We start from the raw sequence: 27,703 nt of genomic DNA, 5'->3' as shown, positions 1-27,703 counted from the left end.
AAATAACTGATAAGGAAGAAAATGGCTTATTTATTACATTTTTAAATAAATATTTTTGATTATTTTTGCTTTAACTTTTAGAAAATTGTATTTTTGTTCATTTTTTTAGGAGTAAATATATTAAATGATGTTTTCCTGTTATTTATTTATTTTCGGTTTATTCAATAAAAAAAGTAAATGAAATATCGCTTTGTTTACATTACTTTCAAATGGAAGATTTAGGTAATGCAAAAATAATGTCCGGAATAATGGAAAGTTTTATGGATGAAGCGCATAACATGACGTGACATTCAATAGAGATTTATGGAAAATATGGTGACAAAAAATGTTTCCTCTACACATAAATAACGTTTAAGGACTTAATAACTCTGTTGAATGTATACAATAAGTTTGAATGTACTGCATTAAACACATTTAGACACATATGCAGTATTATATAAGCAATCAAGCATAGCAATATAAACAATATTTACAGTGCAGTAAGTGCAGTATAAACGGTATATACAGTAATGTATATGCAATATAAACAATGCATTCTATATACACAGTATACATGCAGCAAAAATGGTATATACAGTGAAATATATGCAATATAAACAACATATTCTGTATATTATATGCAACATAAATGGTATATATAGTAAAGTAAATGAAGTATAAACGAATATACAGTACAATAATGCAGCAGAATAGCCCAGCATAATGCATTTACTTGCAAATGCAGTATGTGCTTGTGCATATTTAATAAATTCTCCCGAAGATATTTATTTTATANTTAAAAGCTATATATTAGTAAACTATTAAAGTAATAATAAAATTATTGCTTATAAGATATGATAGATAGCAAGCCATTTAAGTAACTTATAGCATTATCACTACTAAAGTATTGAGTAAAATAAGTCATATAACTGCTATAGTAGTATAGTTCAAGTGGTAGTTTAAGTGATAATACCTTATTGTTAATAGTACTTACTGTTAAAATATTATGGGTTAATAAGGCAGTATGAGTAATTGATATTAATACTAATTAAATAGCATGGTTACGCAACTATAGATAGTATTAAGTAAACTTTGATGGAATTATTTTTATTACTTTTATAAATAAATTTTGTAAATAGTAATTAAAACATTTATTTTATTTACGTTATATTGATAGTTTATTATTTAGAGTAAAAAGTTATTAATAAATAAAAATAAGAGTTTTTATTGTTTTAAAAGAAAGCATTTAACTCAATTAACTAAACTTTAAACCTTGTTTTATTCTTTTAAAAGTAAATAAATATATTAAATGATGTTTTCCTGTTATTTATTTATTTTCGGTTTATTCAATAAAAAAAGTAAATGAAATATCGCTTTGTTTACATTACTTTCAAATGGAAGATTTAGGTAATGCAAAAATAATGTCCGGAATAATGGAAAGTTTTATGGATGAAGCGCATAACATGACGTGACATTCAATAGAGATTTATGGAAAATATGGTGACAAAAAATGTTTCCTCTACACATAAATAACGTTTAAGGACTTAATAACTCTGTTGAATGTATACAATAAGTTTGAATGTACTGCATTAAACACATTTAGACACATATGCAGTATTATATAAGCAATCAAGCATAGCAATATAAACAATATTTACAGTGCAGTAAGTGCAGTATAAACGGTATATACAGTAATGTATATGCAATATAAACAATGCATTCTATATACACAGTATACATGCAGCAAAAATGGTATATACAGTGAAATATATGCAATATAAACAACATATTCTGTATATATATATAGTAAAGTAAATGAAGTATAAACGAATATACAGTACAATAATGCAGCAGAATAGCCCAGCATAATGCATTTACTTGCAAATGCAGTATGTGCTTGTGCATATTTAATAAATTCTCCCGAAGATATTTATTTTATAAAAATATATTTAAATTCTTTTTATTAAATTTAAGTAAATATTAATATTTTAATTTAGGCCTATATAATATTTTAATGAATTTTTTAAATTATTTACATTTTATAATTAAAAAAATAAAACTAAATAAAAATAACTTAATAAAATAAGAGGAAGAAAATAAAATAATTTAAGAAATTATAATTGAAATTTTAAAAAGATCTAAGTTTAATTAAAATTTATTTATTTTAAAATAACTTTTTTAAATTGGTTTTTTAAAGGCGAGTTTAAGGATGTGCTTTTTTTAGGAGAAAAATAAATTTGAGAATTAAAAATATACTTTATACTTTAATTAGCTAAAACTTTACTTTGATCACCATGCATCTAGTAAAAAATATTTCCTTCAATAGGAATCGAAAAAAACGAAAAATATTTGCCTCTTTAAACTTCTAAACATTCAAAAAAAATGTATAGAATCATCAAAAAATCATTTAAATCAATAAAAATCGACTGGTTAATACAGTTCTAACATTAAAAATATGAAACACGAAACAAAATTTTCAGATAAATTTTGTTTAAAAAAAATTAAAACAAGTGTCGTTTAATTTTGTGTCTAATTCTTTAAAAAATCCACTTAAAATTTCCAAAAATTTATTTTTTAATTTAAAATTAGAATTATTATACTTTACAGACCCACAAATTACACATTGGGCATCGGTGTCAATCGAATTTCTCTTCTGGTAGTTGACGTTACTCACACCGAACCATGGGTTATCAATACTTACATTCTGTTAGTCAGACGTTTGCCAATTACTCACGGCCAATCCCCTTTCGATCCTGATCAGCCTCACCAGATCTGCAGCCTGAAACAAGTAAGTGTTAAGCAATTTATCAGTCGAAATTCCTGTAAAGAATTGAAAATTCTTCAGTATTTAGCTGTATATTTTAAAGGGAATAATGAAATCTGTAAAGATGGGATCCCAAGGGATGCGCGTAACAAATGTATTGTTTGATAGCTTGAAAGACGAGTAAATGCCTCAGGGTTCAAATATATTAAAAATATTAAGTGAGATGATTAGGAAGTCAAATCTTAGGATGTGTTTTGTAAATTATTATAAACACCTAAAATATCATCTCTTGAGAATTTAAGACAACAGAACTTGGTTGTAAGTTATAATAAAAATTTATCATCACCTGAAGGTTAAAATTTCATTAGAAAAAAGGAAAATACTTTTCTAAAATGTCGTTTTTTTTCCGATAACACTTCGAACATCTTTTTCTTCTTTTATCTGTAATATATATAAAAAAATAACTGATAAGGAAGAAAATGGCTTATTTATTACATTTTTAAATAAATATTTTTGATTATTTTTGCTTTAACTTTTAGAAAATTGTATTTTTGTTCATTTTTTTAGGAGTGTGAGATGCAAGTATTTCCTAGTGAGAGTTGTGCCATTAGAACTGATGTCACGTCTGTACCCAATTGGTCTACTTACCTTAATCTTCGTGCAAATCTCACGATTTGTACCTCGGGAGATGCATCAGGTAAACAAATATGATCCCTGCATTTTTGTAAGGTGTCCTTTTTCTTTTGTGTTATGAGAAAAAAGTTGTTTATATCTCAATATGTATACTTTTTACTCTTATAAATTCCACTTTAATAATAAATAAATAAATATTCTACATGTTTGTCGTAAAATAGATGAGTTGTTTATCTGTAATAAACTTAAAAAATATTTTTGCAAAAAGTATAACCATACATCTAGTAAAAAATATTTCCTTGAATAGGAATTAAGCTCACGCATATCTTGATTCTTGTTCGTTATAGATATGATTAGGGCATTTAACATGTTACCATTATAGATAAAATAATCCTTTCATTGTTCTATTTCACTTTTGCCTCGCAGCATGATTGAAAAATTGTCTTTACCATTTGGATATTTTTTAAAGAAACCTTTAAAACTTACATATTTCCAAATTAGGTCGTTGGGTTCTTCCATGTACAACGTGTTCTGATAGGAAGAGTTGTTTCTGGAGCGAAGCAGTGTGGCACCCCTACAATTGTCGTTACGTAGTACCATCTAAAGAAGTATTATCTCGTTGTTTAGATGGTAAAAAGGTAAATTTCTCTAAAAATTTACGTTATTTTTCTTTAAATTATATATAGCGGTTTAATTAAGATTTAGTGTTATTTTTTTTATAGATATTATTTATAGGAGACTCGACTAATCGAGGAATGATGCATTACGTTATGGAGAAACTAAATGGTTCTTTAAACCAGTGGGACAAGACACATGACATCAGAGTATATACAAACGTCAACAAAGGAAGGACATTCGTTAGTTTCGCCTACTATCCACAATTTTGGCTACCAACAAACCAGCGGCCAGTGTTCGATAAGGCATTATACCAACTGATACAGAGGTACCAGTGAATTTCTGGTGAGAAATGATCCGGTAACAGTAGCTGTCGTCGTTCATTAACTTGTGTGTTCTTCTACACTTTTATATATTCAATTAAATCATTTAGAAGGATATAATTAGCTTTAATTTAAGAAAATGAAACATTTTACTAAGCTCAATATTTGTACAGAACATCTTAAAGAGGCTCGAACATATACTCATCATTGGCATTGTTTTCTCTCGTTACGCTTCAACAAATTGATTTAATTAATGTTTGTTTTCAAAGACAAACATTTAATTAACTTGATGAAATGATTAATTTTACATATTTAAGTAATAATATAATATTAGTCTTGATGGGTTTTATACTTTAATTTTGTTGAAGGAAGTGATGACCATGTTGAATTTTTTCTCTCTTCTTAAGGTAAATTGCATTAAATTCAGTTTTGATAGAGGAGGCCATCCTTGTTTGATCTTTGCCTTTTGTATTAAATATTAGCAACAATGTTGAACATTAATTAGAATTACAAATGCAAAATGAACGAAGCCCTTTGTTGTATTATTCAATCGATTCCCTCATTGTAAACATACTTTCGTCTCATAGAATAAATTCAAAATTTGCAGTTAATAAAGTGAACATTTATTAAAATTAATTATATTTTAAAAGATTTTTATTAATATAATTTAATTTTACTTAATAGAAAGTATATATTTAAAATATTTAGTATTTTATTTCACTTTCCTCTGAAGAGGTAATATTTTATTTTACCTCTTGCATTCTTGCTTCCTTCTTAAACTACTGTACCTTTTTTTAAAGTTGCGAATAATTTTTGAATATTTTAAAATATTTTTATTTGTATTTGAATGATGAATAATTTAACACTTAACAGATCTCGTCCCTTGGAAAATAATACAAATACCATTTTGGTAGTTGGAGGCGTGCATTGGTTAGCCACGCAACATCTTCACATGTTACTAAGAGCAATACGGGTGTAAGTGTAATGATGGATATTCATTAATTAAAAGATTATTATAACACTAAAATATAATTATTTATATAATTTTATAGAGAACGGCTTCATGGTATTCGTCTTGTTATGAAAACTTTGGGTTCAGGATTCCATCAACCCGTTGAAGGCGTTCATACATTATCAATGGTAATTGTTTTACTCTTAAAATCATTTTATAAAAATAAATATAAATATATAAATTTTTAAATTATATACAGGAAGATCAACGAAAGTTATTACTTCACAGCATGGGTCTTGCTGAATTTGCCAAACATTATAATTTCGACGTTATTGATACATTTAACATAACCATTCCTAGATATAAGGATTTCCTTCAAGGAAAATGTGCCTGTCATTTTCATAGGGTAGAGTAACCTTTATGGAGACTTTTTAGATAATTTGATCTTTAAAAAGTTTCAGTTTATATGAAAAATTTAATAAATTTTTCAATTCAGGTGGTAGATGTGACCGAGTCGGATACAAATCAAAGTGGTTGGAGGAACAAGAAGAATACTTTTTCCAACCAGCCAGAGTTTCACGTCGAGGGAGATATTAATGCCATTTATAGTGACATATTACTAAGCAGACTTTGTGGAGATTACATGTCCGATAGATGACATCTAACCCCATTGCAATCTGTTCCTAAATTATTCGCCAAATTAGAGTTAATCTTGTAAATATCTACTTAAATGGGCCACCGTCGAACAAATGGAAATCAATCAAAAAAATCTCGTGATGCCATTTAAAAAAATACAACAAAGTACTGTATCTTCGTGAAAGATGTGGACCAATAAAGGACTTATAAATTTGAATAAACGTGAAACAACTATATTCACCCCCACTCGATCGATAGTATCGTGTGGATGATGTGAAGTACCATCGCATTGCAATATGTTGCTAAAGCTTTTGTGTATTAAATCATCGATTTTGAATGATCTAGTGTCATCAATAATGAATAAATTAGACTAATATATCACGAAAGCACCTTAGATACGCGCCAAAAAAGTTTTATGCACAAATTATCTTTAAAGAATTTGCTGCTAAACATTTATCTAAATAAAATGCAATAAAATAAATAAATAAATATATATATATTTATGTTTTAATTAAATGTGTTTTTTTAATTTCTATTATTTAATTTTACTTCAATAACATCTAAAATATTCATAAAAGTAACTCATTAATTATGAAAAATTCATTTCCGTTGACGAGTAAACGATAAATTTTTTGGATATTTTAATAAATATTTCCAATTTTTAGCTTTTAAAAAGGATTTTAAACTAAATTTATTGTTATTACTGCTGTTTTTAGCTTTAAAATTGCTTATTTTATTAATATAATTGCTTCATAATATGGAAAAATTGTTTCAAAAAATAAGAAAATTCTATTTAATACCGTTATAAATCTTTAATTTATAATTGTAGATGCTGAATTATTAATTTTTTAAACTCAGTTTTGTGTTTTTTTATTTTCTTCAAAAATTAAATTTTATTTATTTATTATTATTTAATAATTTTTAATATTAGATTAATTAATGCAATTATTAATTAAAATGGAATAAGTTAATATAAAAAAATATAAATAAAATTTCGGAAAATTAATCAATTTATTTAATTATTTAAATGTTATATATTTCATTTTTATTAATTTTTTTCAATAAAATTCCACATTTATGTTTCAAAATGATAGAAAATTTCCTCATAAATGTATTCATAAAGATATGACACATTAAAATTTTACTATTACTAACTGAATAATTAATATACTAATTAGAAAATAATATAAAAATATTCCTATGTTATAGTAATTGAAACCTACATTACTAAAAGTTGTGAGTTCGGTTCTTAAATGTGCACTTTACTATCCGAAGTGAGCATACCTTATAAGAACGTGGCTCAACATGGAATCAGCCATTGATTCTATCTTCAATAACTATGATATTCAATATAGAACTTTGCTATAATATAAGAATATTAATACATTATAGCTTTTAAATCCTACATTATCCGAGGGTTCGGTTCCTAAGTGATTGTTTTTCTATTTGAAGTTGCGATTATCTTGTAACAATGTGATTCAAAATGGAGTTAACTTTTCGTTCTGTTTACAAACACATTTCTAATAATAATTTAGCATGTTTTAGTTGAATTTTAAAACAAAATTAAATAAAAGTCTCTTAATTTTCATCATTTTGAATCCCTTAAAAATTACATCTAAATGCTCTACATTATCTCTATTGGATTACTTCAGGCGGCATTTTCCGTCAAGATTGTACAGAATAACGCAATGATTATATATTTTTTTTAAATAATATATATAATATTTCACAAAGTACATAGATATGGAAGGCAAACCATTGATTATAATTAAGAAAAATCACTAACAATCTGAATCACTTCTATCAATATTTGTATGCAGAGCACGATTTCGATATTCGCTATGAATTTATAAATAGATTTTCATTTATTTTTTACATGATAAAATTATATTAGAAGATTTCGAAGATCATAAATACAAACTTCAAAGATATTTGATGGCAGAAAACAATTTTTTTTTAAAATTTTATTTCATATATTTGAAAAAAATTTGATTCATTCTAGAACTTTAAAGTTGGGTAAATGAACAGATTTTCCATTTAGAACTTTAAAAATTCTTTAATTTGATGATAAAAATTTACAGATAATTAATATATTATATAATATTATACAAAAAAAGAAACCAAGATAAAAAGAATCTGTTTAATTTCACATCGGATACGAACTCGCGACTAATTTTATGTGGAATAATCTAAGAAATCAGATATAAAATTTAAAGGCAAGAATGTTAGTAAAAGTCGTGGGTTCATTTCCTATTCGTCGCTAAAGCACAGTAATATTTGTATAAGCTTTAATAAATGGAATTTTTGCATCTAGAACTTTTTAATTAATTAGTGATGAATCTATATATGAACTATATACAGAGTAAATTCAAAATAAAAAAAGCCAATAAAGTAAAAAAAGTTTGATTTTATACAGGATATAAACCCAAAATTATTGTAATCTCGAAATTCCTTAAAAGACGTATGAAATGTTTGAGTATCTTCGAGATTTTATCAAAAAATCGTAGGCTCGGTTCCCATTCTTTACTAAACTAGAATTCTTTATATATAATCGATATATTATGATAATGTTTTGAACTATCTAAATGCCGAAAAAAAGACCAAAATGAAAGAAATTTATTTTGTTTTATTTATAATATAACCAAAGACTATTTCACCTCGAATATTCTTAAACAAAAGTATAAGAGGCTTTGAAAAATGGTATTTGAGATATTAACAAAAGTCGTGGATTCAGTTTGCATTGGTTGCTAAATATACGTTTCTATATATAACCTATCAGATATGATTTATTAACTGTTAAACCTTAAACAATCATTACAACGCTTTAAATTGTTTTATAACAATTTCCACTTAAAAATAAACTATTTTCAGTATCAATTTTTATTAAAAATATTGAAAGTTATTTTTAAATAATAAGATAAAAATGAAGCAATTAATCAATACATCAGCTTACCATTAACTTACATAAGATCAAACAAACGAGGTATTAATTAAAAAAACCCAAAAAAATTAAAAAATTAAAATATTCTTTAAATGTATAAAAAAGTAAAAAATTTTATAAATGATTTACTATTTTAAGAAGTAATTTAACCGCTTTTATCATTAGTTAAGACGTTAATGTAGGGTACTTTTCATTACTTTAACTTTACTAGAAAGGTTTCGATCACGATACACGCGCAAATTAATTGACGATCCTTCAGTTAGTCAGTGGGCTTGACTTTTATCTTACACACAAGATAATACTACAACAAATATGCCTTAAACTACTTTTCTAAATGGAGTTTTAAACGTCGTGCACTCTAACCTTTACGACTCTAACCCGGTTGATGAGTCGTGTGTTAAAACAAGAGTACTCTTCGATATCTCCGACAGCCATTACGCTCAATTTTCTACCAACTTACTGCACTTACCTCCATTACTATGGCAACGCTCCTGCTCCTCCGTCAAGACTTTATAAGTTTAAGTGATCGTTGTTTTTACTTTCGTCTATCTTCCTATAGATTTAGAGTGGATCCCGTTTTGTTATCCTCTTCTTCCTTTTCTAGTCTACTTTCTATGTACATATCTTTGTATTAAAAAACACACTTGAGAATGCCTCGTCTTTCCCTTAGGTAAATTTATCATCATGTAAATATATTAATTAAATTTTACTTTCGTCCATCCTCATGCAGATTTAGAATGAATTCTGTTTTGTTATCCTATTCCTCCTATTCTACTTTATATATACATAATTTTCTTTAAAAAAACACTATTTAAAACGTTTAATTTTCTTCTTTCCACATAAATTTATTATCGAATAAAGGTATTATTTATAAATTTTATTAGATATTTTAACAATTTTTATAAGATAAATTAAGTTTTTAAAGCTTTCAAGGGCAATTTTTAGCAACTGTACGTGTTTGATAAATTTAATAGTATAATAACAAAAATTGTAAAGAAAACAGTTTTAAAAATATTAAACCTAAAACTTCATCTAAATTGACTTTAAAAATAAAGAATAGATAAATAGAGCTTGTAGAAGCATAGAATTTAATTCAGCATTGATGCAGTTGATGACCTATCATTGAAGTTATTAATAGACATAATTAACGAAGAGTATTAAGAATCTATGGAATATTCTATGGGATCTTAATTGTCTATTTACCTGTTTCTCTTCTTTCCCAATTACCTTCGACGTTTACTATAACTCTCGAGTTACCAACCAAATATTTCTTCAACTGCATTCACTAATTGCATCTGCAATCTGAGGATAGAACTCGTTAAAAGTAAGCAACCTCATTTGTCTGAATCGTCGATCTTCTATATTTCCATCTTCATCCCCCCCTCTCTCTCTCTTTGTCTGTCTGTCTGTCTGTCTCCTTTTTTTATCATAAAGTTCTTGAGTATTTCTAAGTTGAAAAATACTTCTTATATTATCTTTATTTTCAATGTTTTCAACGATATTCTAACATTTTCGATATTTAAATTGTCGAATAAATTTGAAAGTTTTCCGGTCGTATAACTTTTTTGACATTATTTTAGGCAATGTTGAACGTTTTCAGCATTGTAATTGTTGAGTAATTGTTAAAGTTTTCAACTTGTCCAATAAATAATGTCGAAAATAAATGTTAAAAATATTATTTATTTTCAACAACATCCAACATTTTCAACATTATTCAAGGGTTTTAGCATATTGTTAAATATTGTTCAGTATTTTCGACATTGTTCTAATGTTTAAACTTAAAAACTGTTGAAAAATTATGAAAAGCTTCAAGTTGTCCAGCATTTCTAATGTTTATTTTCAACATTTATCATTTAATAATAATCGATAATATTTTGGTGAACATCATTGAACTTTTCCAACATTATATTAACGTTTTTAGCATAGAAATTGTTGAATAATTATGAACGCTTTCAACTTATACCACAATCAACATTTATTTCCAACATTTACAATCGTACAAACATTGAAAAATTTTTAAAGATGACAATTTTCAAGTAATCCAACATTTTCAATATTCTACATTTAAATTTTACTTGATTATAATATTAAAATGATACGTTTTTATGCATTTTTTCTTGTTCAGTTATGAATATATTTTACAGAAAATACATCAAGTTTTATATTCAACTTTCAAAAAAATAAGAATAAAGACAAGAAAAATAAAATAGTAAGCAATATAAAATTTTCCTACTTTCCAAAAGAAAAACATAAATTTTTTTGAAGAAAAAAAACGTTATAAAACTGGACACAAACTTGCCAAATAAAATGTACACAGGGTAAAAATTCTTTGAATTCAAAGCTTTTCTTAGATGACAATTTTTTGATTTTCTGAATTTTCTTAATATGAATATTGTCGTTTTTATGTATAANCTTATTTATTACATTTTTAAATAAATATTTTTGATTATTTTTGCTTTAACTTTTAGAAAATTGTATTTTTGTTCATTTTTTTAGGAGTGTGAGATGCAAGTATTTCCTAGTGAGAGTTGTGCCATTAGAACTGATGTCACGTCTGTACCCAATTGGTCTACTTACCTTAATCTTCGTGCAAATCTCACGATTTGTACCTCGGGAGATGCATCAGGTAAACAAATATGATCCCTGCATTTTTGTAAGGTGTCCTTTTTCTTTTGTGTTATGAGAAAAAAGTTGTTTATATCTCAATATGTATACTTTTTACTCTTATAAATTCCACTTTAATAATAAATAAATAAATATTCTACATGTTTGTCGTAAAATAGATGAGTTGTTTATCTGTAATAAACTTAAAAAATATTTTTGCAAAAAGTATAACCATACATCTAGTAAAAAATATTTCCTTGAATAGGAATTAAGCTCACGCATATCTTGATTCTTGTTCGTTATAGATATGATTAGGGCATTTAACATGTTACCATTATAGATAAAATAATCCTTTCATTGTTCTATTTCACTTTTGCCTCGCAGCATGATTGAAAAATTGTCTTTACCATTTGGATATTTTTTAAAGAAACCTTTAAAACTTACATATTTCCAAATTAGGTCGTTGGGTTCTTCCATGTACAACGTGTTCTGATAGGAAGAGTTGTTTCTGGAGCGAAGCAGTGTGGCACCCCTACAATTGTCGTTACGTAGTACCATCTAAAGAAGTATTATCTCGTTGTTTAGATGGTAAAAAGGTAAATTTCTCTAAAAATTTACGTTATTTTTCTTTAAATTATATATAGCGGTTTAATTAAGATTTAGTGTTATTTTTTTTATAGATATTATTTATAGGAGACTCGACTAATCGAGGAATGATGCATTACGTTATGGAGAAACTAAATGGTTCTTTAAACCAGTGGGACAAGACACATGACATCAGAGTATATACAAACGTCAACAAAGGAAGGACATTCGTTAGTTTCGCCTACTATCCACAATTTTGGCTACCAACAAACCAGCGGCCAGTGTTCGATAAGGCATTATACCAACTGATACAGAGGTACCAGTGAATTTCTGGTGAGAAATGATCCGGTAACAGTAGCTGTCGTCGTTCATTAACTTGTGTGTTCTTCTACACTTTTATATATTCAATTAAATCATTTAGAAGGATATAATTAGCTTTAATTTAAGAAAATGAAACATTTTACTAAGCTCAATATTTGTACAGAACATCTTAAAGAGGCTCGAACATATACTCATCATTGGCATTGTTTTCTCTCGTTACGCTTCAACAAATTGATTTAATTAATGTTTGTTTTCAAAGACAAACATTTAATTAACTTGATGAAATGATTAATTTTACATATTTAAGTAATAATATAATATTAGTCTTGATGGGTTTTATACTTTAATTTTGTTGAAGGAAGTGATGACCATGTTGAATTTTTTCTCTCTTCTTAAGGTAAATTGCATTAAATTCAGTTTTGATAGAGGAGGCCATCCTTGTTTGATCTTTGCCTTTTGTATTAAATATTAGCAACAATGTTGAACATTAATTAGAATTACAAATGCAAAATGAACGAAGCCCTTTGTTGTATTATTCAATCGATTCCCTCATTGTAAACATACTTTCGTCTCATAGAATAAATTCAAAATTTGCAGTTAATAAAGTGAACATTTATTAAAATTAATTATATTTTAAAAGATTTTTATTAATATAATTTAATTTTACTTAATAGAAAGTATATATTTAAAATATTTAGTATTTTATTTCACTTTCCTCTGAAGAGGTAATATTTTATTTTACCTCTTGCATTCTTGCTTCCTTCTTAAACTACTGTACCTTTTTTTAAAGTTGCGAATAATTTTTGAATATTTTAAAATATTTTTATTTGTATTTGAATGATGAATAATTTAACACTTAACAGATCTCGTCCCTTGGAAAATAATACAAATACCATTTTGGTAGTTGGAGGCGTGCATTGGTTAGCCACGCAACATCTTCACATGTTACTAAGAGCAATACGGGTGTAAGTGTAATGATGGATATTCATTAATTAAAAGATTATTATAACACTAAAATATAATTATTTATATAATTTTATAGAGAACGGCTTCATGGTATTCGTCTTGTTATGAAAACTTTGGGTTCAGGATTCCATCAACCCGTTGAAGGCGTTCATACATTATCAATGGTAATTGTTTTACTCTTAAAATCATTTTATAAAAATAAATATAAATATATAAATTTTTAAATTATATACAGGAAGATCAACGAAAGTTATTACTTCACAGCATGGGTCTTGCTGAATTTGCCAAACATTATAATTTCGACGTTATTGATACATTTAACATAACCATTCCTAGATATAAGGATTTCCTTCAAGGAAAATGTGCCTGTCATTTTCATAGGGTAGAGTAACCTTTATGGAGACTTTTTAGATAATTTGATCTTTAAAAAGTTTCAGTTTATATGAAAAATTTAATAAATTTTTCAATTCAGGTGGTAGATGTGACCGAGTCGGATACAAATCAAAGTGGTTGGAGGAACAAGAAGAATACTTTTTCCAACCAGCCAGAGTTTCACGTCGAGGGAGATATTAATGCCATTTATAGTGACATATTACTAAGCAGACTTTGTGGAGATTACATGTCCGATAGATGACATCTAACCCCATTGCAATCTGTTCCTAAATTATTCGCCAAATTAGAGTTAATCTTGTAAATATCTACTTAAATGGGCCACCGTCGAACAAATGGAAATCAATCAAAAAAATCTCGTGATGCCATTTAAAAAAATACAACAAAGTACTGTATCTTCGTGAAAGATGTGGACCAATAAAGGACTTATAAATTTGAATAAACGTGAAACAACTATATTCACCCCCACTCGATCGATAGTATCGTGTGGATGATGTGAAGTACCATCGCATTGCAATATGTTGCTAAAGCTTTTGTGTATTAAATCATCGATTTTGAATGATCTAGTGTCATCAATAATGAATAAATTAGACTAATATATCACGAAAGCACCTTAGATACGCGCCAAAAAAGTTTTATGCACAAATTATCTTTAAAGAATTTGCTGCTAAACATTTATCTAAATAAAATGCAATAAAATAAATAAATAAATATATATATATATACACAAAAAAATTAGATTAAAAAAGAAGAAGAAGAGGAAGATTTTTCAAGATTTGATACGTCAACAGGAATTAAAACGAGGATTGGATCACACTATTCACTTTCTCCACTTCATTTTTTTTTAAATATTTGTTACTTTATTTCAATCCCTTTTCTTGTACTTCATTGTTTTGTTATAGCGTGAGAACAAAGCATTACGAATTTAAAGCGAATTTCTAGGAAATTACATTCGTGACACGAGAAGCTTTTTATCAAAAAACTAACGATGAAGCTTATCGGCATCAATATGTTTCTTTCTTTCTTTCTCGTTCTTATTTTTATTTTATTTATTTATTAGTTTTTTTCGTAATGTTGTTAAAGTCGAGAGCATCTCTAGCTAGATAGATACTTTGATACCAGAAAGGAAATAAATAAGAAATGAGACATTCGCGTATGGAAAAATACTAACATTTGAATTGCATTAAGAAAATATTGAACAAGATTCGTGATGTTCTTTTTTTCCCCCATATATATATATATATAATCCCGATTTCCAATAGGTTACAGAATGAAGAAAGTGCTTATTTCCGCAGGAAGCTGAGATATTTCGAAAAGTGATCATCTCCAAAATTCAGTTTGTCGACGATAGCATAAAGAACATACAACCTCCAGGGAATTCTGGTCAATTTTTCCAAACATTGAAGAAAGAAAATTTTTTCTTCTTATTTTCTTTCAAATAAAACTCTTGAATTTCTATACATATTTGATCGTACAAACATTGAAAAATTTTTAAAGATGACAATTTTCAAGTAATCCAACATTTTCAATATTCTACATTTAAATTTTACTTGATTATAATATTAAAATGATACGTTTTTATGCATTTTTTCTTGTTCAGTTATGAATATATTTTACAGAAAATACATCAAGTTTTATATTCAACTTTCAAAAAAATAAGAATAAAGACAAGAAAAATAAAATAGTAAGCAATATAAAATTTTCCTACTTTCCAAAAGAAAAACATAAATTTTTTTGAAGAAAAAAAACGTTATAAAACTGGACACAAACTTGCCAAATAAAATGTACACAGGGTAAAAATTCTTTGAATTCAAAGCTTTTCTTAGATGACAATTTTTTGATTTTCTGAATTTTCTTAATATGAATATTGTCGTTTTTATGTATAAAAATATAATATAATATTGTTTAATTTGTATATTATTTTACATTTTAAAAAGTCTAATTATTAAAACAATGTTTTTTCAATGAAATTTAATTTAAATTAGAAAAATTCGAAGAAAAAATAATGCAAGCCGACGATGAATTCATCATTATCNTTTTTTTTTAGTTACGACGAATGCAGCCGACATCACCATATTAAAATTAAGTTAAATCGTGTCGAAACATGTCGAAACTTGTTTATTCCTCCTGTAATAGTTTCAAAAGAGCAATATACTCTTTATATAAGAATTTGTCTCATGTTTACTGATTATTATAACTGTTGCAAAGGGAAATTCAGTTTAAGACACGAAGTGCCATGTCAGTTTGTATATTTGACGTAGACCCATAACGATACAATACTTACACACGAGACAAGATTATTCTTATATTAAAATGTATATTTTTGTTTATTTTCAGGTGGTGATCAAGTTATTAGAACACGGTGCTCAAGTTGATCTTGCTGATGCCGATCAAAGGACCGCACTAAGAGCAGCCGCCTGGGGAGGTCACGAAGAAGTGGTCATTAAGTTATTGGAACACGGGGCTTGCGTCAATAAAACGGACAACGAAGGTAGAACAGCACTGATAGCGGCGGCATACATGGGGCATACGGAGATCGTGGAACATCTGTTAGTTCACGGAGCCGAAGTGAATCACGCAGATTCCGACGGTCGCACCGCCTTGTCCGTTGCATCCCTGTGCGTTCCCGCTTCCGAAGGTCACGCGGGTGTTGTTAGCTTACTGTTAGAACGAGGGGCTGAAGTGGATCATCGAGATAAGGACGGGATGACTCCTCTGTTGGTAGCTGCCTTCGAAGGGCACAGCGACGTCTGTGAGCTATTATTAGAAGGCGACGCGGATGTAGATCACACGGATAACAGTAGAAGAACCCCTCTCTTCGCTGCCGCCTCTATGGGTCATCCGGAAGTGGTAAATCTTCTCCTGTTCTGGGGTGCTGCAGTGGATACCATAGATGCCGAAGGAAGAACGGTGCTTTCGATAGCAGCGGCTCATGGTGATACGGAAGTGGTTCGCCAATTGTTAGATAGGGGTCTAGACGAGATGCACAGAGATAACGAAGGTTGGACTCCTTTGCATTACGCAGCCTTCGAAGGCCACGCCGACGTTTGCGAGTTGCTGATCGAAGCTGGAGCTAGAGTGGCAGAAGTGGATAATGACGGAAGAATCGCTCTGATACTAGCCGCACAGGAAGGACACACGTCTCTAGTTGCTAAACTGTTAGACGTCAATAGAACGATGATCGATCATCGATCCCACGATGGAAAGACGGCTCTGAGGGTGGCAGCTTTAGAAGGACATAAGGACACGGTAAGTAATTATAACGGTGTATTATTCTCTTAAGTTGATAGAGGATCTTCAAACGTACAAAATTAGTTTCCATGGCGCAAAGAAAACTGTCAACAAAGTAATTACACTACCTTTAATTACAATAAGGTTGCGCTTCTTTGCCATTGTTCTAATTAGGCAAAATTAGGATGATGATTAGTGTCGAGGAACAACTCGTTAATTTAGCATGTGACCCAAATTATGCGATTTTACGCTTGGAAGAATTCTACTCGCTTGTATCAATTGTTTCAGTTCCATTTAAATAATAAAGTGATATCGTTCCTTCCTTCCTCGCATACACGTGGAATTTTGACCATGAGAAAATTGTTCAATTTCAAATACGAAACCGGTTACGTCATAACGACAAGTAATTACGTAATTCTCAATATTCATTAAAGTTTATGTCGCAAAGGTTAACTAAATTAGATAATCTGTAAAATTTATGTTGATTAATTAGAAGAAACAATTGCTTTTAAATTGGTAATTAGCGTCGTTACTGTAATTTCATACATTTATTAAAAAGTTTTAAAAATTTATAAATTTTTTAAATGTTATTTTCAGAGTTTGTATTGATCGGAACTGGCTTAATGTGTTTAGTTAAATTATTTCCCATCGTAATTAATCTAAATACATTTTAATGGACTTGTTTTTTTTTAAAAATCGTAATTGTTTTTTATTGGTTGAAAAAAACCACGTGAATTTAAAATTCAAATTTCGTATTACGATCGATTTAAGTTGATATTTTTATTTATTGGATGTCGAAAGTATTGAATTGTGTTGTTTATTAATTGAATTTTTCTTGTTTATATTATTTCTCTCTTTTTAAATTAATAATATTTTGTTAAAATAATAATTTCTTACCTTTTCACCGACGTTAATTTATTCGAGATAATTTCATTATCGTCTTGCTGTAATATAATTTAAGTGTTGCCAGCTAAAAGCGCTATTTTTAGCAAAAAAAAAAATGAGAGAATTATAAATTATTTATTTTATATTCTTGTTAAATATTGATCCACTAAAAATAGTAATTTTTGGCGAATCAATAATCTAAGTTTTTCTCCGTTTCTAAAGCTAGTTATGTTTTATACGCAAGATGGCGCTACTTAACACAAACATCAAAAACAAAAAAAAAAAAATGGCGTAGAATAATTTTGTTCCGACCTTAAATTAATTATTATTATAGAAAAATAAAAATAATAAAATAAGGTTTAATATTCTGTAGAGAATACTTTTTTTTATTTTTTTATTTTACACGAATCGATTTTTGTTGGCTTTTAAAGATGATGCCGAATAATAATTAGAGCGTAGAAAGTTCTGTGTAATTATAGAAGTCGAGTAGTTTGCAGCCTTCCAAAGGGGACGATCGTAAATTAAGTTGCAACATTATCCGGTACGACTAGTCAGCCTTTTATGACGTTGCATCTCACGTGTCGGTGTTTCTGTCCAATAGTAATCAATTGTTTAGTCTCATTTCCAACCACCCAACGACTGGCATCGTAATTACGTGGCCGATGCACGCGAATCGGTTGTTTGCTGTGTTAACGATTGTTCGCCACGCTTTTACCTCTAACTTGTTTTATTGATGGTCACATTTCTGTTTAGCTCCTTTAATGGCGAATCTCTCCATCTCGTTACGTAGTCGAAATTGAATATCTTTCAATCAGATCTCGAAACGGATGGAAATGCTTCTTCTTCCTTCGTTTCCTTTGCTTTGGTACTTCTAGCGTGATGAAACATTTCCGGATGGATGGACACGCGGAATGGTGAATTGCGTGGATCTTCAGTGGCTTACAAATTGGATCCGGTTATGGTCAATTTGGATGGGAAAATAACTCCAGAAAAATCTTTATCCACTCGAATTTTCTTTAAGAAACTGTTTTGTTTTCGTTTAACTTTTAAGAACAATCTACTCACCGTTCGCCATTTTTTTTCGCAATCACTCCATTGAAATACTACGAATTTAGGATTTATTATACAACCGAATCGACTTGCTTTCTATTATGCTCTGTGGCGGAAGAGTCTACAAGGAGTCTGTTCTTCGGGAACAACAGAACTTTTTATCTGGAAAATTTTATTTGTTTATAAAACAATATTTATAGTAGAGTTACCTCAATCAATATGCCAGCTTCTGTAATTCCTTGTAGATACCGAAACGTATTTCGGGGTGTAAAGTTCTATTCTTCAAGATCTTGACGAATTTTTTTTTTCTTTTGAAGAATTAATTAGCTAATTTAGGCTATTAGATAATTATTAACAATCTAATTATCTCTCGAGGGCCGTCTCCATCATCTCAAGGGCCTTGCGCTATCTCTTCGACCACGTGTTTTGTATCGGGAAACTTCAAAAAGTTTTGCTACTCCACTGCTAAAAGAGAAAATTTCACACTTTTTAAAAAAATATTTTGGGAGGTTTTAAGAATATAATTAACTTATTAATTTCTGCGAAAACGCGAATAAAATCGATCCTATTGATTCGATATAAGAACGTGTTTATTCATCGTCACTCATGTTGATCCCGTGCTTTATCTTTTAATGAAAGGATTAATAAGTTTTTTGTAATTTTTTCCGCTCTCACGATATAACTTATGAGATTTTCTACATAAAAAATGTAATAATAATGAGAACAAAACGTTGAAAAATGAATAAAACATTAGAAATAAAAATAAAGAAACTTGACAAGTTCGAAAACATAAAAATAAAAAAATAATCCGGATATTTTTGATATAAAAATAAAGAAAAATGGCTTAACAATAATTTTATTATGTAGGTTTTCTGTTAAAGAAAACATGTCAAGTGGGCTTTTTTTTTAATATTACATTAAATATATTGTTATACAAAGTAAGTATTTGTATTTGGTTTTTGAAGGAAAAGGTTCTAAAAATACAAATATAGGAGATATAAATATAAATATTCAAGTTATAATACAAATATTTTAACAATAGAAAGAAAATTTCGAAAGTTTGTTGTGGATATAAATTTAAATTTCCTTTAACACAATATGAGCTGTTAGAATATTAAATATTGTAACAACATATCAGAGTTGATGTTTAAATGCTATCATTGTTTATATTGTCACAAGACATATTTATATATGTTGAGTCTGTGTTTAATGCCTTTCTAGTCGTGTTGTTCAACTTTAAAGTCATTACCTCGATAACATGTCACGAATGTATATTTACGCACATTAATGAAATTTATCATATAGTTTCTTGTCTAAAAAATTCATTTTTAGTTTATTTTTCAACATTTTACGTAAATTTTTCAGTTTTCTTAAAAAAAAGGAAAAAAAAACTTANCCTCGTTTAAACATTGATCTATACCCTCGATGGGTTCCATAAATAATAAATTAAACATGGAGGATATTTTTTTATATATATATACATAGATCCAACTTTTTTAAATATTTGATAGATGTTAGGACGCTGGCATGAATTTTATGTGAAAGTTTCTTTTTAATTAAAGAGAATTAGTGTTTTTTTAAGAAAATCATTCATATAACTTTTTGATTCTTTTTTTTTTGTATGGATTAAATAAATAAACTTAGAATTAAACGAGTTTTTCAAAGGAAAAATATATCAAGGATAACGTGTAAAGCAACGTTTCAATAATCCCTGTAATATAATAAATGACAGTGGGTTAGTATCACCATCTTACAACTAGGAATGTGCATTCGCGCAAATAACATTTTTGTTTATCACAAAGTAACGTAATTTTATTTGGAAAAACACTCTACAAAATTAAATATTTGATGAAATTTTAAATATTTAACATAATATTTACGAATTCTAAATAAATATATATATATATACACAAAAAAATTAGATTAAAAAAGAAGAAGAAGAGGAAGATTTTTCAAGATTTGATACGTCAACAGGAATTAAAACGAGGATTGGATCACACTATTCACTTTCTCCACTTCATTTTTTTTTAAATATTTGTTACTTTATTTCAATCCCTTTTCTTGTACTTCATTGTTTTGTTATAGCGTGAGAACAAAGCATTACGAATTTAAAGCGAATTTCTAGGAAATTACATTCGTGACACGAGAAGCTTTTTATCAAAAAACTAACGATGAAGCTTATCGGCATCAATATGTTTCTTTCTTTCTTTCTCGTTCTTATTTTTATTTTATTTATTTATTAGTTTTTTTCGTAATGTTGTTAAAGTCGAGAGCATCTCTAGCTAGATAGATACTTTGATACCAGAAAGGAAATAAATAAGAAATGAGACATTCGCGTATGGAAAAATACTAACATTTGAATTGCATTAAGAAAATATTGAACAAGATTCGTGATGTTCTTTTTTTCCCCCATATATATATATATATAATCCCGATTTCCAATAGGTTACAGAATGAAGAAAGTGCTTATTTCCGCAGGAAGCTGAGATATTTCGAAAAGTGATCATCTCCAAAATTCAGTTTGTCGACGATAGCATAAAGAACATACAACCTCCAGGGAATTCTGGTCAATTTTTCCAAACATTGAAGAAAGAAAATTTTTTCTTCTTATTTTCTTTCAAATAAAACTCTTGAATTTCTATACATATTTGAGAATTTTTTCAAGGTTTTTTTTTCTAATAAAAATTTTAAATAATTATTTTAAGAAGTTATTTATAAAGTTAAAACTTTAATAATAATAATTAATTTTAAATTAGACTTTATTTACATATCTGTCAACCAGTAGATCGCGATTTACAGATTGATTTCGAACATTCTTTAGATAAAGAAACATGTTTTCCTGCGCTGAATTATATATTGTTTACTTATTAAAATCTTTAATAAATTATTTTATATAATTGTTATAATGGAGAAAATTATTTAACACAATATAAATTACAATAAATTTTTATACGAAATATACTTTTAATTAAGATATTTTTTAGAAGTTATATGTAGGTATAGATGTCTGTTATAAAAAACAACACAAAAAAAAGAAAGGAAGGAAGAAGTGAATTTATCATAATAAAAGTAAGAAATTCACTCGAGAAAATTACATATGAAAATAATCTGTTTACATAAAGTATGCACTTTCAAAATTCATTGCTCGAAATATACATTTTGATGAATTAAATATTAAAATCCATCATTACTATTGCTAAAAGGGATGAGAGATAAAAGGATTCCAACTATTTTTCCCCTTCTTTGCTACAGTTATTCAATCACCAATACATAGTTGGAATTTTTAATGCTTTTTATCAAAGAAATTTGATTCTGAAAGCTTAAAAAAATCATTTTTACTTTCAAAAAACTCATTTTTTTTAGTTTTTTTCAACAGAATATTTGAGTCATGCTTCGAATTATTTGCCTACAATTTATTATGGTTTAAGTAGTTTTTTTTAATTAAAATAGAAGTAAAAGAATTGAAGCATGCTTATAGAAAGTCGTAAGAGAAATGAATATTAAATGAAAAATGCTTTAAATTTGATTTATATAACTCTCATCTTGAAAATATAAGGTATAGAAGAAGGGACATCTTCATTTGTGCCATTCCACGGGGACCAAAGAGAAGTAATAGATGTTCTCGACGTCCCTTTGCAGATCGTTCTGTAGAGACAGGCCATTTGTCTGACTCCGCCAACATGTCACGAAAATGCGATCCCAACTGTCAGAAAATTTAACGTGATTGACGTGCCACCTGATGTGTGTCATTCGGATGCCCTAAGACAACACCCGTGACAAAAATTCTTTTATTCTTTTGTTTTTTGCCACTTCAATTCTTATCATTTCACACTGCTACCTTTTCCATACAAATAATGAAAGAAAGCAACCCTTAAATTAATAGAAATCTTGATTTTTATTCAATAAACCATCATAAATAGTAAGAGAAAGTATATTTCTTAACAAGTTTTCATTTAAAATTTCGTTTCCTAACCGATAGGTGGTAAAACGCCGGTTGGAAACATCCATACTTTTCGACTTCATTTTTTTACTTTATTGTTATTATTCGAGTATATATCAAACTATCAACCTGTGGGTCACGTATAGATTGTTAAGATAATGTATTCTAGAGCAAGACAATAAAACAAAAGACTAAAAAAAAAAATCTATATTTTGGTTGACAAAGTAATCGTTTCGCTTTTGTTATTTCAGATCAGTGCAACACAGCTTATAGAAGAACTACAAATAACATTTTTTGTCTTGTTTGCAAAAGGACGCCTTAAGCTTTTAGCTATCTTCAAAGAAAATTGGTCTTCTACACTCAATGTAGCTTGTGAATCGTGTCCCGGGGACATTGTGTTCCATCAGAAAATTTGATTTAAACCTTATCTTCCCCTCGTTTCTAACTCTGATCACTCCTCTGAGATTTACATCAAAACAATGGTAAAATTTAAATACTTTTCGAACGATTTTATAAAAAAAAACATTTCTACAATTTTTCCATATCTAAAAAAAACATTTTTCTAGAGAATACCTGCTGAATATTACATACATTATCGATTCATTTCATTGATTACATGCATAACCGATAATAATATAATGTACATCTATAGAAGCCTGTAGCATATTTATTCAGCAACGTGGTTAAATGCAACGTGTAAACCAGAGTCAATAAACTTATCCATAAATCTAATCATGCATTTGTTAAGTACACATCCTCGTTTAAACATTGATCTATACCCTCGATGGGTTCCATAAATAATAAATTAAACATGGAGGATATTTTTTTATATATATATACATAGATCCAACTTTAAACTATCAAAAGACCAAACTATTGATTATATATAAAGGAATATATACATATATATATTCATTTCCTTTCGATAAAACTGATGGAAATCCATTGTTTGGTATTATTTTACATAACAAATCCTCTTAATGCTTCTTATTTTAAATTCTCATTTCTGTATTTGCATTTGAATGATGAGTAAAGCTTTAACTAATTCATTGAAGAGGATTTATTTATAATTCAAAATAAATATATAGTAAAGAAATAAATGGGTATAAAACTTTATCGTTGGATACTAAAGTTGTTTCTTCTTTTTCTGATCAAAGATGAAACATTAGCGTAGATTTTTTTGTTTTTTAGATAGAAAACAAAGTTTTTTTTGGGATGAATTTGGCTGAAATCTAATTCCTTTACACGAGAGGCACGCTAAGATCTCACGAAGTTTGATAAAAGTAACACGAACTGGCAGGTTTCTGGTACGAAAAATATACGTAAGAATAAGGAAATTGAAGTTCGTGCCAAGCACGATTACATCGTCACAAACAAACACACACACACACAAAAAGAACCGCGTTTAAAAAATATACCTTTTACTGTAGGTATTTTGTGGTAAACTTATTGAAAATCCGGGTTTCAAAAATCGAAGATATTTTAAGCGAACGTCACGAATTTTTTGGCAAATTGAGTGACATCTTTAATCCTCAGGTCGGTGCTTCCCTCCTCACGTCAGAGGATGGAACTAGTTACTTCTAATATTTTTCCAATGATGGGGATTTTCGGAGGTGTTATAGGAAGAGCTAATAAAGGAACGAATTATCAGTAGTAGAGGATCGGGATGCTTTCCACGATCGAGACTAAGCTTAATTTCCTTTCTGCTTTCGTGACGTGAATACGAGCTGATTTATTTCTCACCGAGGATAGAAATTTGTAATCATCTATAGCTTAGATGAAGCTTGATGGCAAACGTGTTCCATTTCGATTTATCTTTGATCCGAACTGTAAATAAGCAAATACGCAAGAAAAATGTACAGCTTATTCTAAAAAAATATATATAAAAATGCCTTAAGACATTTTATATATGCAAAATTTTTAGAGACGAGTCAAGAAAATTATCCTGGTGGAATTTTGGTATGTTGAAAGACGTGGCACTCGACTCGAAAAATTTATAGAGGAAGTTTGAAAATAGTTTCAAAATTATCTACTTCCCCAGTAGCTACGACAGCATTTTTGTTCTATTCGCAAAACTTGCTATTGAAGAAATTTCTTTTTTCTTTCTTCCACATACATCAAAACTGTTAAGGACGAAATTTAAAAGAAAAACAGGAAAAACAGAAAAAAATATTTGATGGTTACACGAATAAAATCCTTGTCCATGATTTTTTAAACCAAAACAAAAACAAATAAATCAGTTATTTATCCGATTTAATGTGAAAAACTGAATTGTTTGTAGATATTAGGGGTGAATTTTTCTGGTGGCAAAGATTATTCAGGAGATAGAGAAGCGATGAGATCACATTCATCATTGTCTTTGCTACTGCAACTTTTTATCTCAACTAAATCTATTTCTGTGTAATCTCTTCCTCCTATCTTCTACTCCGATCAATCCCACTATTCGAATATACACAGTTTTCTTATTACTGCACCTTGTTCTTGTTTTTTTCCTTTACTCCAAATGGTTTGACTATACTTTCTTTTCCTTACTCTACTTCTTTTTTCCCTCATGGTTACTGGAATGGAGTATATATATATATATACATGTCCCACTTAAAAATTTAAAATTCTTTCTTTTTTTCAGTATACTTGCGACCCAACGGTATACTTTTCCCAGTTTATTTATTTTATCCAGAAACACATTCGAGACAGAAAGTAAAAATTAATTTAATAGCTTCTAAAAAAATCAAGAATTTCTCATGTAGACTACGCATTTCTTCAACGCATCTTTGCTGAAGTTTGAAACAGAATATGCAATGAGTTCACACACTATCTCGTTGCAGATATCGACCTAATCTAGAGAACCCGCATCACGTCGTGAGAGAATTTTCACCTGCCCAGGTGTGTCTTTTATCGCGGTCACGTGACATGCCCGACATATACAATTTTAATATCCTATTCCGTACCGGAAAACACCAAAAAACCTACTAAAATGCATTTAGATATCGAGTCGGACGGGATTATAAATTATTCAAAACAATCAAAAATGATAGGAAGTCTACGGTTAACTTTCCTATTGGTTTGCGAGTCGTTACTTTTTGGTGATGGAACAGAAAAGCTCCTCCTAGTTCTCTCTCGTTAACGTTAATAGGACTACTCATTTATTAATTCTAAGTTGTAGCAATTACCCGCATACCGATATAGAATGCAAACAGTACAGCATAACCCTCATCCATAACGTTAAACGACACATTAACTCAGTCAAAGGGTACGAATTGATGACGTAGAAGAACATTCCAACTATATTTATACAGAACATCACGTCTTAATGGCCAAATAAGAAAATTTAAGTTACTCTTTAGAGTATCAAAGATACGAAGAACGACAAAAAGGCATTCTTCAGTTAAACGTGCTTCAAGACCACCGTGTGTAATTCTACATTTTCCAATGTATAAAGATAAAATCGCAAATTTTGGGTACCTGAAGAGTTAATAAAACCACCGCTTTTGTAGTGTAATTTCTGAACTTTAACATCTATAGAATGTAGTTAGTAAACGCTTCCCTGCACAACTTCGTTCATTATTAATGTTCCCATTTGCCAGTTCTATCCCTGACCTCCACGAATGTATTCAATATTTCAAGCAGCCATTAGTAATCACGGAAAATCCCGTCTGGTTGTGTTAATTCTCTCGACAGATTAGTAAGAGTAACGAGCGCTAGATAGATGAATAACGATTTTCTTGACCCTTTTTTTCTTTCTTTCTTTCTTTCCTTCTACTTTTCTGTAATAAAAGACAATAAATATTCGACAGAATTGACGATTTTCTTATTTTTCATAAATTTAATTTAGATATTAATGTGTAAATTAGAGTGCAAATATAATTTTTAAAGCGTTTTTTAAATGTTAGAAAACTGTTAACGTTTAACTGAAATGAAAAATAAACAGTCGTTTTTAAATATTTTAAAGTAATGCTTTTTTTTCCATTTAATTTACAAGTAATAAACATAAATTAATCTTCCGAATTAAAAAATATGTAAAAATTTAACTTAAATGCAAATATTTCTTCCCGGATCCAAGACTTCTTAGAAGTAAAAAAAGAACTAGATTCACAAAAGTGTGATTTAAAAACTTACGATTTCATACTTATTATTTGGTGAATAGTAAAATATCTTATATCTTATGGCTTAAGGCCACGACAAAGTCGAAATCCGCTCCTCAAGTCACTTGCAGTTTTGATGCTCCTAAGTGTTTTTTCCTTTATATACAAGAAATACAATGAAATAAATACTTTAAAGAGCCAAAAAGGTTAATTATTTGGAAACAGGCCCTACCACAGGAATATAGTCCAAATGGTTCCGTTCCCATTACTAGAACCTCCTGCTGAAGAAATGAGGTGACATCTGTCCATATCCACCCTTCAGCAAAACTCTCGCTTCAAGTTTGTCAATATAATAATAAATAATTTTAAAAAATTTATTTAAATAATATAAAAATTTAATTATAAATCATATATTATCTAATTTAATAATTTATATTTTCGAGTGATTAGAATAAGAGATAAAAGTTTTCCCGTCTTCATTATCTTATCAATGCATAAAAATAGCATTTAATTTTCTTTTGTATCAACAAAAATAAAATTTGAAAATAAATTATTTTCCTAATGAATTTTAACACAAATCTTTAATTAAAAAAAAAGAAAGAAAATGATATTTTAGCAAGAATTTCGGAGCAAGAAGCGTCAATTTTCTTAAATAAATAGTGTAGAGGAGAGCAGCTTTGTGATTTGTCAAAACTGATCTAAGACGAATTTCGTTAAGATTTGCGCTTCGGGCCTCTTCTGCTCTCCATCCTCTAGTGACAAAACAGGAGGAGGAGCTCGGAAAATTCCCTATCGATCCGATATCT

The 27,703-nt window shown here is 28.5% G+C and overlaps 3 protein-coding genes and 1 long non-coding RNA gene across 4 annotated transcripts; 3 read left to right on the top strand and 1 right to left on the bottom strand.

Moving 5' to 3' along the window:
* Window positions 1–2,568: 2,568 nt before the first annotated feature.
* Window positions 2,569–6,370, top strand: LOC111641333 (cadherin-like and PC-esterase domain-containing protein 1; the record flags this gene model as incomplete). The annotated part of the gene is made up of 8 exons (XM_023387469.1): window positions 2,569–2,767; window positions 3,311–3,440; window positions 3,878–4,014; window positions 4,099–4,319; window positions 5,188–5,289; window positions 5,367–5,454; window positions 5,526–5,672; window positions 5,763–6,370. Coding segments are annotated over 8 exons (1,186 nt in total), but the record flags the coding sequence as incomplete, so codon positions are not given.
* A 4,975-nt stretch (window positions 6,371–11,345) lies between these two features.
* LOC111641326 (cadherin-like and PC-esterase domain-containing protein 1) lies at window positions 11,346–14,398 on the top strand. The gene is made up of 7 exons (XM_023387467.1): window positions 11,346–11,469; window positions 11,907–12,043; window positions 12,128–12,348; window positions 13,217–13,318; window positions 13,396–13,483; window positions 13,555–13,701; window positions 13,792–14,398. The coding sequence occupies exons 1-7, from the start codon at window positions 11,349–11,351 to the stop codon at window positions 13,951–13,953; spliced, it is 978 nt and encodes a 325-aa protein (XP_023243235.1). The 5' UTR covers window positions 11,346–11,348; the 3' UTR covers window positions 13,954–14,398.
* Window positions 14,399–15,945: 1,547 nt separating this feature from the next.
* LOC111641325 (ankyrin repeat domain-containing protein 50-like) lies at window positions 15,946–16,991 on the top strand. Its single transcript, XM_023387466.1, has 2 exons — window positions 15,946–15,951; window positions 16,047–16,991. The coding sequence occupies exons 1-2, from the start codon at window positions 15,946–15,948 to the stop codon at window positions 16,989–16,991; spliced, it is 951 nt and encodes a 316-aa protein (XP_023243234.1).
* Window positions 16,992–26,464: 9,473 nt separating this feature from the next.
* LOC111641332 lies at window positions 26,465–27,231 on the bottom strand. Its single transcript, XR_002759390.1, has 3 exons — window positions 27,130–27,231; window positions 26,932–27,053; window positions 26,465–26,579 (listed from the first exon to the last, which is right to left on the bottom strand). It is a non-coding gene; the product is annotated as an uncharacterized LOC111641332 (long non-coding RNA).
* Between the last annotated feature and the right edge of the window lie 472 nt (window positions 27,232–27,703).

Source organism: Centruroides sculpturatus, unplaced genomic scaffold (assembly GCF_000671375.1).
Source record: "Centruroides sculpturatus isolate CEXI.00-Female unplaced genomic scaffold, Cexi_2.0 scaffold1571, whole genome shotgun sequence".
Classification (NCBI taxonomy): Eukaryota; Metazoa; Arthropoda; class Arachnida; order Scorpiones; family Buthidae; genus Centruroides; species Centruroides sculpturatus.
The sequence above is the reverse complement of the archived record's forward strand: the minus strand, read 5'-3'. Positions and strand labels throughout refer to the sequence as shown.

Excerpts from the sequence above, each read along its gene's own strand:
- LOC111641326 (XM_023387467.1), top strand. The coding sequence starts at position 11,349 with ATGCAAGTATTTCCTAGTGAGAGTTGTGCCATTAGAACTGATGTCACG. Across the intron at positions 12,349-13,216 it reads TTATACCAACTGATACAGAG|ATCTCGTCCCTTGGAAAATA; the intron begins GTACCAGTGAAT and ends AACACTTAACAG. Across the intron at positions 13,702-13,791 it reads GTGCCTGTCATTTTCATAGG|GTGGTAGATGTGACCGAGTC; the intron begins GTAGAGTAACCT and ends TTTTCAATTCAG.